The 15,637-nt window shown below is 42.6% G+C and overlaps 1 protein-coding gene across 1 annotated transcript in view; it reads left to right on the plus strand.

Moving 5' to 3' along the window:
- Positions 1–15,637, plus strand: part of LOC134648092 (RB1-inducible coiled-coil protein 1) — a 47,072-nt gene that overhangs the window by 28,756 nt on the left and 2,679 nt on the right. The window contains exons 8-21 of the mRNA XM_063502554.1: positions 58–240; positions 1,246–1,418; positions 1,833–2,019; positions 4,630–4,913; positions 5,664–5,720; positions 5,950–6,079; positions 7,485–8,017; positions 8,984–9,218; positions 9,722–9,892; positions 11,743–11,861; positions 12,518–12,671; positions 13,424–13,561; positions 14,234–14,345; positions 15,442–15,522. Of these exons, the coding sequence (XP_063358624.1) occupies positions 58–240; positions 1,246–1,418; positions 1,833–2,019; positions 4,630–4,913; positions 5,664–5,720; positions 5,950–6,079; positions 7,485–8,017; positions 8,984–9,218; positions 9,722–9,892; positions 11,743–11,861; positions 12,518–12,671; positions 13,424–13,561; positions 14,234–14,345; positions 15,442–15,522 (2,557 nt within the window). The remainder of the gene's footprint in view (positions 1–57; positions 241–1,245; positions 1,419–1,832; positions 2,020–4,629; positions 4,914–5,663; positions 5,721–5,949; positions 6,080–7,484; positions 8,018–8,983; positions 9,219–9,721; positions 9,893–11,742; positions 11,862–12,517; positions 12,672–13,423; positions 13,562–14,233; positions 14,346–15,441; positions 15,523–15,637) is intronic.

Consider the following 15,637-nt stretch of genomic DNA (forward strand, 5'->3'; position numbering starts at 1 on the left):
ATTGCTGTTTCCAGTTTCGTTTCCTGTTGTTTTTAATATTTTTTGCTATCTTTCTAGATTGACGCAGAACCTCTCAAAGAATTAGAAGAGGAGCTATGCAACGTGCTAGAATACGCCAACGTGCACGGCCTAAAGCAGATCAAGGGCATCGAGGACCGTCTGTACCGTCTAGATCAGCTGCTCAGCGAAGTGAAGAAACTTGAACGCGACCAGCACGACCAGGCAGCTTCGCTAATACAGGTGACTTTCTGAAACAGCTCTTATTGTAATAGTGATACAGTCGAGATTTAAACATCAAGGCATCGAGGACCGTCTGTACCGTCTAGACCAGCTACTCAGCGAAGTGAAGAAACTCGAGTGCGACCAGCACGACCAGGCCGCGTCGCTAATACAGGTGACTTGCTGAAACAGCTCTTATTGGTAAAGTGATACAGTCGAGATTTCAACATCAAGGGCATCGAGGACCGTCTGTACCGTCTAGATCAGCTGCTCAGCGAAGTGAAGAAACTTGAACGCGATCAGCACGACCAGGCAGCTCCGCTAATACAGGTGATTGGCTAAAATAGCTCTTATTGGTATAGTGATACAGTCGAGATTTCAACATCAAGGGCATCGAGGACCGTCTGTACCGTCTAGATCAGCTGCTCAGCGAAGTGAAGAAACTTGAACGCGACCAGCACGACCAGGCAGCTTCGCTAATACAGGTGACTTGCTGAAACAGCTCTTATTGTAATAGTGATACAGTCGAGATTTCAACATCAAGGGCATCGAGGACCGTCTGTACCGTCTAGATCAGCTGCTCAGCGAAGTGAAGAAACTCGAGCGCGACCAGCACGACCAGGCCGCGTCGCTAATACAGGTGACTTGCTGAAACAGCTCTTATTGGTATAGTGATACAGTCGAGATTTCAACATTAAAGCATCGAGGACCGTTTGTTCCGCTAAGATACGCTGCTCAGCGAAGTAACGAACGTCGAGCGCGACTGAAACAACTAGACCGTGTCGCTAATACAAGTGATTGGCAAAAATAGCTCTTATTGGGCGGGTATTAGAGACAGTATAGTTTTACCAGCAATTGGAAACAGGGCCACAAATGATTAATTGGCATTCATAGGACATAAATTTTCATTTTTTCGGGCACCCAAAACAAGTTATAGGTACTAGAAGGTAACTAATCTTTAACTATGTATGTGCATTACTTGCCCGATCGTTCGTCTGTGTGAAATCTAAATAACTTTTATTTCAGTACCGAGAGCGGCTAAACGCCGCCTGCGACCCGTCAGTATTGCCTACACTGGTGCAGTCACATTGGTGCCAACTCGAGAAACTGCTCAAGGGACACCAGACTCTAGTTGATATTAGACGACGAATATCCAAGTCAAAAGATGAACTGTCGCACATATTGAAGGCGAGGCTAAAGTAAGTATATTATGATTTCTATTCACAGGTGATTTCTAATAAGTTCACCCGAGAATAATTCATGTGATGAAAATGAACGCTATGTATCTGTATGTATGTATGTAAGAAGTACTCAAGTACTGAAATAAAATAAATATTAAAATAGACTTTTCAGTACATGAGTACCTCTTAGTAGTAATTTCACAACTGTACCTAATTAAGGTCTCTGCAAGGGATCGACATGCTCAAAATTGCCTAAGTTTCTTGCTTAATCGTATTAGTTATCGTAGAAAAGACCACCAAGTCCGCCATTTGTACATAATTGTGTATCTTTGTGCAATAAATTTTAAATAAATAAATAATATAGAACACAGAATATAGTCTTGGGGTTCCAAAGGAACCTCGCACCTCACTAATACCCCCCTTTCCTTCCAGGGCAGTCCTAATGATCGAGAACTCGATGTCGGTGCAGGACGCGCACGCCATGCTCAGCTTCCAGTGCTTCAACCGTCTGGCGCGGTACTTCGACATCGTGGCGCAACTGCACCGGGCGCCTGTGGTCTATGTCCGCGCTGTCCACGAGGTCGCCAGGCGGAGGATGTTCTCGCAGGCGCATTTGAAGGTACCTCACTTTACTGAAGTATACTAAGGTGCAAGTGGCTATCTAGGAGCTCGATGTCGGTGTAGAGCACGCCATGCTCAGCTTCCAGTGCTTCAACCGTCTGGCGCGGTACTTCGACATCGTGGCGCAACTGCACCGGGCGCCTGTGGTCTATGTCCGCGCTGTCCACGAGGTCGCCAGGCGGAGGATGTTCTCGCAGGCGCATTTGAAGGTACCTCACTTTACTGAAGTATACTAAGGTGCAAGTGGCTATCTAGGAGCTCGATGTCGGTGTAGAGCACGCCATGCTCAGCTTCCAGTGCTTCAACCGTCTGGCGCGGTACTTCGACATCGTGGCGCAACTGCACCGGGCGCCTGTGGTCTATGTCCGCGCTGTCCACGAGGTCGCCAGGCGGAGGATGTTCTCGCAGGCGCATTTAAAGGTACATACTTTACTTATAGAACAAGACTAACGCTGGAAATACCAAACCCTCACAAATATTGCGGGAAGGCTGGCACGCTACTTAGACGTCGCGGCGCATCGCGCATACGCGCGTCTTTTTAGGGTTCCGTATCGAAAGGGTAAAAACGGGACGCTATTACTAAGACACTGTTGTCCATCTGTCAGTCAGGCTGTAACTCATGAACCGTGATAGCTAGACAGTTTTCACAGATGATGTTTTTCTGTTGCCGCTATAACAACAAATACTAAAACCCCATACAACAATCGTGATTGTTTTGCCGTTTTTTTTGCGTAATAGTACGGAATCCTGCGTGCGCGAGGCAACTCGCACATGACTGATTTATTTTCTATTTGTATCTATTCCACCTTTGATGCAGCGCCCTCAGTTCGATGCCAACCGAGAACCTATAACGCGCATTATGCGAAACTAAATCAATCGATTAGTCAAATAGTCACAGTTTTTAGATAGGTAATCGATTGCTAACTTTGGTAAACTTTATTCATGGTTATATTGGAACAATTCAGTAAATTTTACGCAGTAATTTGCCACCAAAAGTCAAAGCAAATAAGTACCTAAGTAATGCCAATGCAATGTGACTATTAATTTCAGTGGGCAACAGACTTAGCGGCGAAACTAATAAAAATCCACGAAGAAGAGATCATACGGCGGCAAGACTTCAACTGCCTATTCGAAGGGCACTTCCTCAAAAGTTTTCACAGATGATGTTTTTCTGTTGCCGCTATAACAACAAATACTAAAACCCCATACAACAATCGTGATTGTTTTGCCGTTTTTTTTGCGTAATAGTACGGAACCTGGCGTGCGCGAGGCCGACTCGCACATGACCGATTTATTTTCCATTTGTATCTATTTCATCTTTGATGTAGGAGAATTTCCTTGCGGCGCCCTCAGTTCGATGCCACCCGAGAACTTATAACGCGCATTATGCGAAACTAAATCGACGACCGGTCTGGCCTAGTGGGTAGTGACCCTGCCTTTGAAGCCGCGGTCCTGGGTTCGAATCCCAGTAAGGGCATTTATTTGTGTGATGAGCACAGGTATTTGTTCCTGAGTCATGGTTGTTTTCTATGTATTTAAGTATTTGTATATTATATATATCGTTGTCTGAGTACCCACAACACAAGCCTTCTTGAGCTTACTGTGGGGCTTAGTCAATTAGTGTAAAAAGTGTCCTATAATATTTATTTATTTATTAAATCAATCGATTAGTCACAGTTTTAAATAGGTAATCGATTGCTAACTTTGGTAAACTTTATTCATGGTTATATTGGAACAATTCAGTAAATTTAACGAAGCAATTTGCCACCAAAAGTCAAAGCAAATAAGTACCTAAGTAATGCCAATGCAATGTGACTATTCATTTCAGTGGGCAACAGACTTAGCGGCGAAACTAATAAAAATCCACGAAGAAGAGATCATACGGCGGCAAGACTTCAACTGCCTATTCGAAGGGCACTTCCTCAAAAGTTTTCACAGATGATGTTTTTCTGTTGCCGCTATAACAACAAATACTAAAACCCCATACAACAATCGTGATTGTTTTGCCGTTTTTTTTGCGTAATAGTACGGAACCTGGCGTGCGCGAGGCCGACTCGCACATGACCGATTTATTTTCCATTTGTATCTATTTCATCTTTGATGTAGGAGAATTTCCTTGCGGCGCCCTCAGTTCGATGCCACCCGAGAACCTATAACGCGCATTATGCGAAACTAAATCGACGACCGGTCTGGCCTAGTGGGTAGTGACCCTGCCTTTGAAGCCGCGGTCCTGGGTTCGAATCCCAGTAAGGGCATTTATTTGTGTGATGAGCACAGGTATTTGTTCCTGAGTCATGGTTGTTTTCTATGTATTTAAGTATTTGTATATTATATATATCGTTGTCTGAGTACCCACAACACAAGCCTTCTTGAGCTTACTGTGGGGCTTAGTCAATTAGTGTAAAAAGTGTCCTATAATATTTATTTATTTATTAAATCAATCGATTAGTCACAGTTTTAAATAGGTAATCGATTGCTAACTTTGGTAAACTTTATTCATGGTTATATTGGAACAATTCAGTAAATTTAACGAAGCAATTTGCCACCAAAAGTCAAAGCAAATAAGTAATTGTATGTAATGCCAATGCAATGTGACTATTCATTTCAGTGGGCAACAGACTTAGCGGCGAAACTAATAAAAATCCACGAAGAAGAGATCATACGGCGGCAAGACTTCAACTGCCTATTCGAGGGGCACTTCCTCAAAAGCTTGTTCCCGGGCATGACTGAGCTCCCGCCGGCATTCGCCACGCAGTCGCCGCCGGCGTTCGACGCGCGGCTGCCGCAGGTCACGGCTGAGGATGTGGAGCTTATAGCGACGGCGTTCCCGCAGTTGGCTAAAGATGTGCCCAACTATGATATGGAGACGACTGTTAAGTTCTTTCAGCAAAGGTACGTAGAAGAATGTTGCTGTTTAAGTACCAGGGATGTTGCGGATGCCGATTTTTTGACATCCGCGGATGCGGATGCGGATGCGGATTTTTAAAGGCTCACATCCGCGGATGCGGATGCGGATGTCAAGATAGGTACATAAAAAACGTCAAATGTTACATTTTAGTAATTTTTATTTCAAAAAACCGGCCAAGTGCAAGTCGGACTCGCGTTCCAAGGGTCCCGTACATTAAGTCCCACTCACGCTTGACTGCTCTTTTCTAATAGGTTTTTTTGGCTAATTACTAAATTACCTAGCAGTCTAGCACTTACGCCGATGCTAAGACGTTCCTGTACCGACATGTTCCACATCCGCATCCGCATAAGCTCCGCCTCGATTTTATGCGGATGCGGATGCAGATGCGGATGTTGAAAATAATGCGGAAGTTTCGCGGTTGCGGATGCGGATGTTCGCAACATCCCTGTTAAGTACATTGTTGATGTTAGTAGGTATCACCACTTTATCTACAAACGAAAGCTGCAAAATGATTCTGTGATGTGTAGATTTGCTAGATTATGATAGATGTTTGCTTTTGTAAAAGATGTCTGATAAACTGTTGAGCAATGTAAGAAACTAAATAGACATTCCTAATACTAATTACTTCAATGTAATTTATGTTTCTTTCGTTTGGAATAGAGTTGTTTTTTTTTGTTTAGTTCGATTTTAAAACAAAACAAAAAAAAAACTTATTCATACTTTTTATATTGCAGGATAAGTTCTTCAGATCACCAGGAAAGAGATATTGACGTCCAAGTAGATTTTGAGAAGTAAGTAATCTTGTGGAAAAACATACTGGAGTTGCTAATTGAAGGGATGTTTACAAAAACAACATAACTGACTACACTGGTTGACACCTGAAACGATTAACAATGTTCTTAAAAAAGTGTCAACCGCTCTAAGCAGTTATGTTGTTTTTGTAAACATCCCTTCAATTATGGCATTTTATGTTCATTATAATCATTATTGTACTAAAATTCTGTTTGCTTTTCTACACAGGGACTTTGAATCGGAAACAGACGTAGGCGACTTTGAGCGTCTCAGCCGACAGAGCACATCACAGAAACAGAGAGTGGACACCTCAACTATATGTGTCCCGGACACCATGGCCGTGTCGACGGTGACAGAGGTGCGCCTACCCGTTATACTCGAGGCGGACGAGCGAAACGAGTTCGAGAACTCGGAGTTTTACATCGAGGAGTCGCTACCGTCCAGCTTGGAATGGGGTCGGGACGAAGGACAGGTCAATCTAAGCCCGTAAACATCGTTCTGGTGGGACCTCTCTGGGTTTTTAAGCATCTGGATTTTTATAAGGACGTCGTATACCTTTAGATGAAGTATCATATTGATACTGAAACAAGTGCCAACTAAGTTCTCTTGAAATTAGGACTTTGTTGCGACGATATAAATTGTTATACTTCGTTTTTTTTAGGATTAGAAATTTGGTAAACAATCTTGATGTGTCTTTTAATTGAAAAACACTTTTTAAAAATCAATAACTATTACTATAAAAGATCGTATTAGATTCATAATTGTTGCATATTTACCGTAACTTATTTTTAAAATGTGTTTTTCAATTAAAAGACACATCAAGATTGTTTACCAAATTTCTAATCCTAAAAAAAACGAAGTATAATATAAAGTGAATTTGGGTGTCACTGGTTGTTTTAGTATGAGTATTGAATATTGATACTTCATGCATCTAAGGTGACGAGAGATGAGTGAAATATGAAGATTGTCTTTATACAAAGTTGCGTTCCTTTGAAATTAAAGATCACTTCTCACTTTAGCGAGGTCTGAGCCTCAAAATGTGTCTCTCTTGTGTATGGGACTGGGATTTAGAGTGCCACTTGAATAGCACCACTTAGTAGCTCTCACCTAGATATTCACTATATAGCATTAAAATAGGAGTGGGGTCCTCTTCCAAAGTACCACATAGAGTTCGCTCGAGTGTTTTATATTTCTGTTTTGAACGCAACTTTCTATGGAGTTTTGCAGTCTTTATAATCACATCTGCTTCGGCGAATCAGATTTTTTGCGAGCTAGATTGGCGAGTCATGCCCGATTGATCATCGATAAACTAAGGTCAAAGTTCTCAGCAAGTTCAAGGTTGGCGTAGAGAGGTCTTATTAGAGACACTATAGTTGTTTTTGTTGCTCCTGTCTCACCGGCCCCGTACCAGCTATACTGTAGCGCTCTATTATGATTTCGCTTGTACCTCATGTAGGGGAGACTGGGGACCATTGATTCTGGAGGAGGCATGGTCCTTTGAAAAAAGAATTTCTAATAAGTATACAATACTAATTCGTTACGGTAGGCGTAAGATTTGCTATTTAAGATCTAATGGTAATTCTTTGTTATGTAACTTTATTTCTAAAGAATCAAGCTGCCTATATGATCAATTGTCCCCTGTCTCTTGTACTAAAATCATACCTACTATCACATAAGAATGCATCATTGTCTATGAATCATGCTATTTTGTTCCGACACAGCCTAGTTATAGAATACAATAATGTTGTTCCTTTTCATTGTAGGATAATATGGATACTCACAAAATAAATATGGAAAGGCTCCAAGACTTCCTCTTAAAATTATATGGCATATGTAGAGTTAATATGGTCCTAATTCGCGAAGAACTAGCTAGATTTAAACAAGAAATTGACGAACAGAAGAAGTTTATAAAAGGAAAGTATATAGAAATTTTAGAAGCGTGGCAGAAAGAGAGCGAAGATAACGCTTTGAAGTTTCGCGAGCAAACGCAACGCTTGACCGTGGACCACGAGTTAGAACTTAGCGATATGAAGGCAGCTCTCGATGGTAAAGATGACGTCATAGAATCTTTAAAGAATGAAAAGGAAGAATTGAAAACACTCCACCAAAGTGATATTGAAAGGTTAGAAATAGAGCACAACAGTACAAAAGAATTATTAGAGAAAACTAGAGAGGAGATTAAGTTGTTTGAGAAGAAGCTAGAAGATGCTGATGTTCAGAAACAGAAGGAGTTGAAAGAGACGCAGGACAAAATGCACTTGGAATACAAAGCAGAGATCGAGTCGCTGCGCTCAAGGTAAGGGTCGTTCAATATTCATAATTTAATTTATATTTATAATAGATTGTAAACTTTAGTTGATGATCTCTGTGAAAGTGAGATTTATGGCAAATTAGATAGATAGATAGATTTTATTTTATTTTTATTTTATTTATTGGAGAAACAACAGAAGTTTGCGACAGGATAATAGCTTACATTGTTAGGTACATATATTATTGAGATGAACACTTACTTCCTTAAACGCTCTCACTAAAACATACTTAAAATAAACGGACTTAACTAAAACGTATCTTTACATACAAGTTAACCAAGTGTTGTAGACCATTCTTATGTGAATTATAATATTTATTTATTTATTATAAACACTTTATTTATTTCCACAACATACATGGTAATTACAAAGTTATTAAACATTGGCATGCAGCTTAAATTAAAAGAGAAACTTATATAATTACACGATATGACCAAAAAAAAAACATAAAAGGACATAACCATGTGTCGTGGCAGACAATTGGCGCTGGCTCAGCATGATGATGCGGCAAGCCATATCGCTGATATTCTGCCAGGACCTTACATAAAAGTTTGTAATTAGTCGAAATGGTAGACCATTATAGTAACAAAATATTTAATGATCTTTACTCTTTGTCGATGTTCACTACTGCGACCGTTTCAACTGTTGTCGTTGCATTCGTGTGGCACGCTAGGCCGAAATATCAGAGACGTGTACTTAGTAACTGAGTGCTTACTCCGAGGGGGGCATTGACTGCCAGATCATTTGCCCTGAGAAGCTGAATTCGCTTAGTCAGTACATGATTTAAAATGATTAACCTCTTGTCTGTGTATGATAAGGATCCTGACCGAATTTTTAGTCATCTTTTGCATTTTTTTATCGAAAACGATGACAACCGACGTTTAAACCCACGATTTTGGACCACACACATATTAAATGTCATCACCGTCTTAATAAAGTATGTTTTTGTACAGATATCGTCTCGTAGCCCTAACAAATATGGACCGGTCGCCATCAGAATCCAGCCTCGAGAAGATCGAGCGATCGGACGTGATAGAGATAACGAGTCACAACGCCATAGTCATGCAGACGAAAGAAAACGCCGAGGTGGAAAAGGAAGAGGCGGTAGCCATGGTGACAGCAGAGTTGCAGCAGAAGTTTACTGAGGAGATCAATGCGCTCAAGGCGAAGTATGACGCGGAGAAACAGGTAAGAACGTTCAGTATTTCTAGAAGAATTAATAATTAATCTCTTTGAACAATTAATCGGCAAAAAATAAAAATAAAACATTATAAATTAAGGGCTCGTTTACCCAATAAATTAACGAGTTTTTATTTTTTTTCATACGAATCAGATAATTAAACTACCTATTCCTGATGGAATGGAAACAATACACCAACTGACTCAATCATCTAAAATGCTGTATGTATGAAATTATGTTATTATGCGAACTGTCGAGTCACGGGATTTTTTATTTACATTCTTTCAAGGCGCCTTACGTATCCACTATAGAGTTGTGATGACAGGAAAGTACAGTCAGCAGCAATAGTTGCTAAGCGGGCGATTTGTTCAAAATAATCTTGACGCGACTTTATTGTTAAGATAATAAGAGCGGATCAAGGTAATTATGAACACCTCGCCTGCTTAGCAACTTCTGCTGCTGACTTTACAATGAAAACAACGAACATTAGTAAAGATTCAACCGTTTTCAGATAACAATAAACGACGTGACGCGGCGTCTCCTCTCCGAAAAGGATCGTCAGCTGGACGAGCTACGCGAGCGGGAACATATACTGTCGCGCGAGTGCTCCAAGTACCGGGACACCATCCGGCAGCTCACCGACCCCGAGACCAACGACTGCGACCCGCTGCTGCGATCACAGGTCTGTCCCAGTCCATGTAGTTATCAAAGTAGATCCATTGATCGTCAGCTGGACGAGCTACGCGAGCGGGGACATATACTGTCGCGCGAGTGCTCCAAGTACCGGGACACCATCCGGCAGCTCACCGACCCCGAGACCAACGACTGCGACCCGCTGCTGCGATCACAGGTCTGTCCCAGTCCATGTAGTTATCAAAGTAGATCCATTGATCGTCAGCTGGACGAGCTACGCGAGCGGGGACATATACTGTCGCGCGAGTGCTCCAAGTATCGTGACACCATCCGGCAGCTCACCGACCCCGAGACCAACGACTGCGACCCGCTGCTGCGATCACAGGTTTGTCCCAGTCCATGTAGTTATCAAAGTAGATCCATTGATCGTCAGCTGGACGAGCTACGCGAGCGGGAACATATACTGTCCCGCGAGTGCTCCAAGTACCGGGACACCATCCGGCAGCTCACCGACCCCGAGACCAACGACTGCGACCCGCTGCTGCGAGCACAGGTCTGTCCCAGTCCATGTAGTTATCAAAGTAGATCCATTGTTCGTGAGCTGGACGAGCTACGCGAGCGGGAACATATACTGTCGCGCGAGTGCTCCAAGTACCGGGACACCATCCGGCAGCTCACCGACCCCGAGACCAACGACTGCGACCCGCTGCTGCGAGCACAGGTCTGTCCCAGTCCATGTAGTTATCAAAGTAGATCCATTGTTCGTGAGCTGGACGAGCTACGCGAGCGGGAACATATACTGTCGCGCGAGTGCTCCAAGTACCGGGACACCATCCGGCAGCTCACCGACCCCGAGACCAACGACTGCGACCCGCTGCTGCGATCACAGGTCTGTCCCAGTCCATGTAGTTATCAAAGTAGATCCATTGATCGTCAGCTGGACGAGCTACGCGAGCGGGAACATATACTGTCCCGCGAGTGCTCCAAGTACCGGGACACCATCCGGCAGCTCACCGACCCCGAGACCAACGACTGCGACCCGCTGCTGCGATCACAGGTCTGTCCCAGTCCATGTAGTTATCAAAGTAGATCCATTGATCGTCAGCTGGACGAGCTACGCGAGCGGGAACATATACTGTCCCGCGAGTGCTCCAAGTATCGTGACACCATCCGGCAGCTCACCGACCCCGAGACCAACGACTGCGACCCGCTGCTGCGATCACAGGTTTGTCCCAGTCCATGTCGATGTCGTTACTCTTGTGATAGCGTTCCATCAAAAGTATCAACAATAAGGTGATATGCTGCCGTATTCGAACTTCAAGATATTCACAAGACACGTACTAGATCCATTCTAGATACGTTATAGTTTAGATTTCAACTAGTTCTCTTTTGCAGCGCAATTCGGGCAACCAATGCCACTTTTACGATAGATCGTGTTAGATATCTATTAGATGTGAATTAGATCTCTTAAGTAATATCGTGTGGAAATCGTTCAAGAGTATCTCCAGAATCGCGGAAATGTCAAATTTGACAGGTTGGATCTTAATCATATCGTTATCGTATCATGGCGATGTCTAAAAGATATCTAATAGATGTCTATTACAAAATCCGAATCGGGCCCATAGTTTGACTATACAAGTAGTATAGTCAAACCATATCTAGGCTTCCTAGCATTCTCAATTTTCATATCAATTTTATACACTTGTGCATAGATAGTTTCTTCTTTATTTTCAAATTTAAACCTTCGAACCTCATATACGCAGAGGCTTATCCCAACACCTTTGTAAATTCGACTTTATCCCAGGTGCACTCGATGTTGGTTGATTGATAATTTGATTGGTGATTCGACGACCATTAGTGAAAGGAAATATCTGTTTAACAAGGTTATTTGTTGTTTAGTTGGCGACGCTTGAGAATGAGAAGGCTCTGCTACAGCAGCAAGTTCAAGATCTGAAGAAGGAACTCGAAAAGAAAGTCGAAGAAGCAGACAAAGCTAAGGAGGAAGACAGTGAAGGAAGGTAAGTCGACTATAACATTCTGTAGGTTAAGTTTTTGTAATTACAAATCCAACTCCTCGGGTGACAGGCAGCCGGAATATGGAAGTAATAGTTTAATTTATCATTCGAATAACTTAAAAATAATGTCCGGCCCCTGACGTAAGGCCCCCTTTACACCTGTAAGTTTTACTTACGTAAGTAGGGACAAAGCTATACCACAGAATGAGAGATGAATATCGTTATCTCATTCTAACAAATAGCTTTGTCCCTACTTACGTAAGTAAAACTTACAGGTGTAAAGGCGGCCTAACGACGCTGACTACATTTTAACACGTCGGTAAAAGTAGAATGCACATCATGTACCATTTTTCTGCTAATCTAGTGATCAAATGAGATAGTGATATTGGCTACTAGATAAAAGTATTTTATATAATTGTGATATAATGGAGAGCTTTTCAGTCGAGTACCGTGTTTAGGCAATGAAGCTTGCTGAGTTGCCTAAGTGAGGTAAGAAATTGAAAAGCTTGAATATATCACTATTGTATACAATACTTTAAACTAGTAGAATCATATAGGTAAACAAACATTATTTGATACCAGGAGATCAATAAGGGTTGGGTCAGGGCGTAGGGTTACCTGGATTTGCCTGGACGTTTGACTTATATTATGATTGTCAGGTCATCGTCGCCGGCGCGCGAAGGCAGGAAACGCGGGCGCTGCCACACGCCGTTCGGCCTGTCGGCCGGCACGCTGAGTCTATCCTCTTGCCTGCCCGGGCACACCGTACTCGTCATGTGGGACCCCGACCACTACAACTACACCGTCATGCAGGTACTACATACACTATCCGGAACTCATCTAGTACAGTCAGCAGCAGAAGTTGCTAAGGGGGCGAGGTGTTCAAAATTACCTTGACACGCTCTTATTCTCTTAACAATAAAGTCGCGTCATGATCATTTTGAACACGTCGCCCGCTTAGCAACTTCTGCTGCTGAATGTACATAGTGAAACAAGGTCTAAAATTAAACTTTTAGATTGCAATATCTGTAAAGTTTAATCTGAAAGCCGACAATGCGGACTAGGCACACGCTTATGCGAGATATGGAGCGTAGTATTATACATATTACAAGAAAAGTTAAAACAAGACAAGGCAAATTTAATACCACGCGTAACTTAACTGTGCGCCTTAGTGAGCTTATGTTTATGACCAATACATACAAATAAACATTTAAAAAATAGATATGGTACGTTGAATAAGACGTATGGCAAGAACTTGCCATTAAAGTAGACCCCGGCAGTTGGACTCAACTAAAATTGCAAACATGGGCGTTACGGCGGTCACTTAACATCAGGCGGGTGGCACGCTTCTTTGCCACCGGTTTGGTATAAAAAAGTGTCCTAAATTTATTTAAGTTGAGCAAAGTTCTTCAAATATAGTTTGTCAAGCCATTTCCGTCTGTTAAAACGGCAAATTTGAAAAATGTAGACGCGAAGGGTTATCGTCCCATAGAAAATTCGAATGACGCGCTTTTTCTACTGACAAAGTTGTTTGACCGGCTATATATAACTTGTAATGGTTGCAGGAAGCGTCGATAATGTACTTCGTGCACAGCGACTGTCTGCCGGCGCTCGACCTCAGCATACAAGTGAGGCACGAGTCGGACCGCCGGCTCTACGCCGTGGCCGTCGTCGAGTCCAAGGAGTATTGCTACGCTAAGAAGGTAATATCACTATCCACAGTTTGACGACACCAGGGGCCCATTTCTCGAACGGTATTAGACTAATATTATTAGTCCACCAACGGTCAAGTCGTATTGGTTACCATGGGAACACACTAATAATATAAGAGTAATACCGTTCGAGAAATGGGCCCCTGGGGCCTATTGCATAAGCTAATACTATTACATAGTTATTTTGTATGTAAAATCACTAATAGTATTAGCTTGTATTTTATTATGCAATAGACCCCAGACTGTCGTCGCGTTTGATTAGGGGCGCCAGTGGGGAGATCGCTTATTGTCATACATATACTGAAAAACTCACCAAAAAAAACCTCAACCACGTTAATGTAGTCTGTCAAGCTGGATATGTCAGTAGCAATATAAAGCAAACTAAAGTATGGTATCCCTAGGAAACAAACAAAAAGCAGCAATGTATATCGAACAACGATGAAATGTAAACAAAACAATTCAGCCGTAGTGTCCCGCGATTTTTCAAATTTGCCGCCTTTTTCTACTGACAAGATTTGCTTGACCGAGTATAGATACCTATTGTAAAAGATAAAATGACAAACCGTAAACTACTGACTATTATTAAGTTTGCTAACGCCTTCTGTAGTGGGCTGTTGACAATGTTTAGCCCCAATATAATGTCAAGGAATATGTTTGTTACAGAGCGGCAACCGGTACCACATGCCGCGCGCGTCGCGCTTCTACCGCGTGCGCGTGCGGCCGCTGCGGCCCGCGCCGCCGCCGCCGCCCTGCTGCGACCACAAACACAAGCCAGGTACCACACCGCCATACTCATAAAACAACACGATAATGAAGCATTTAGGGAAGGAATAGGTTAATCCTTTGACCGCCAAAGACGTCGGTAGACGCTCAGTATCAAACTTCACACGTTAAGCGTGGCTTTCAAAGGGACATCGTGACCACAAGCATCGCCGCCCTGCTGCGACCATCGACACAAGGCAAGTACACTACTCATACCCAAGGGTCTACATGGCAAATACAATCATGGAGCATTTAGGGAAGGAAAAGGATATCAAAACAACATGTCTGAGGCGTCGCGCTTATACGGCGTGTGCGTCCGGTGCGGCCTGCTGCGAACATAGACATTGGTCGTAATTGTACGACACCATCCTCACAGGGCTACATGGAACATACGACCACGCAAAATACATCACCTGGTAATTGATCTATAAATCTATATGCACATTTTTTTATGCTGTGGTGACTATTAAAATGCAGCTTAAAAATATAGAATTAAAAAGTTTTAGGTTGTACATATAATTTTTAGCAACATTTTAGTACCTTTACAGATTAATTTGTAGTCAGTTTTCTAACACACATACTCGCAACGTAGTGACATGAGCTTACCTTAATCACTTGCACAGTTAACTTGGTAGTTCTCAAGTATGTACGTGCTAAAAAGTCACTATTTGCTATGTAGAATTTATGTGCTTTTACATCGTGCTAGTCCCTGTGTTGTTTTTATAGCTTATATCCTGCTTAGCAGGGGCCCATTTTATTAATCTACAATATAACAAGACAAAACCGGCAACATTCGTGCAATTTACATACGCTTGACTAAAGAAGACAGGCTTATGAACAGTGTTGGCGGTTTTGATTTGCGAAATTGTACTAAAACTAACTTTGTGAAATAGGGCCCAGTTGTCAGAAGAAGTGACATAAATGTTTGTCGCGACTGACGTCTATCTATCTATACGCGGTTATCACACTGTTGTGGATCCGCACTCCGCTCCTGTGTGTCAGCGAGACAACGCTATGCACATAGCGATGTCCCGCTTGCACGGAGCGGCGTGTGGATTCGCTTCCAATGTGTAGACCGCCTAACACTGCACACACGCATTGCCTTGCAGATGTAATGCATCGCAGCGCTCTGCCGGTGTTTGGTGAGAGTCGCCCGCTCAAGAAATGGTTGACCTACATGCATGCACCAGGTCTTTGCTTTTGTTTCATCCTTCACCCGGCTTCGTTTGTCCTTGATAGTGGTTAAGAGGAAACCGTACATATCGATTCAACGTACTGTACATACACGACTTTAATTTGATGACA

Source organism: Cydia amplana, chromosome 5, assembly GCF_948474715.1.
Source record: "Cydia amplana chromosome 5, ilCydAmpl1.1, whole genome shotgun sequence".
Classification (NCBI taxonomy): domain Eukaryota; kingdom Metazoa; phylum Arthropoda; class Insecta; order Lepidoptera; family Tortricidae; genus Cydia; species Cydia amplana.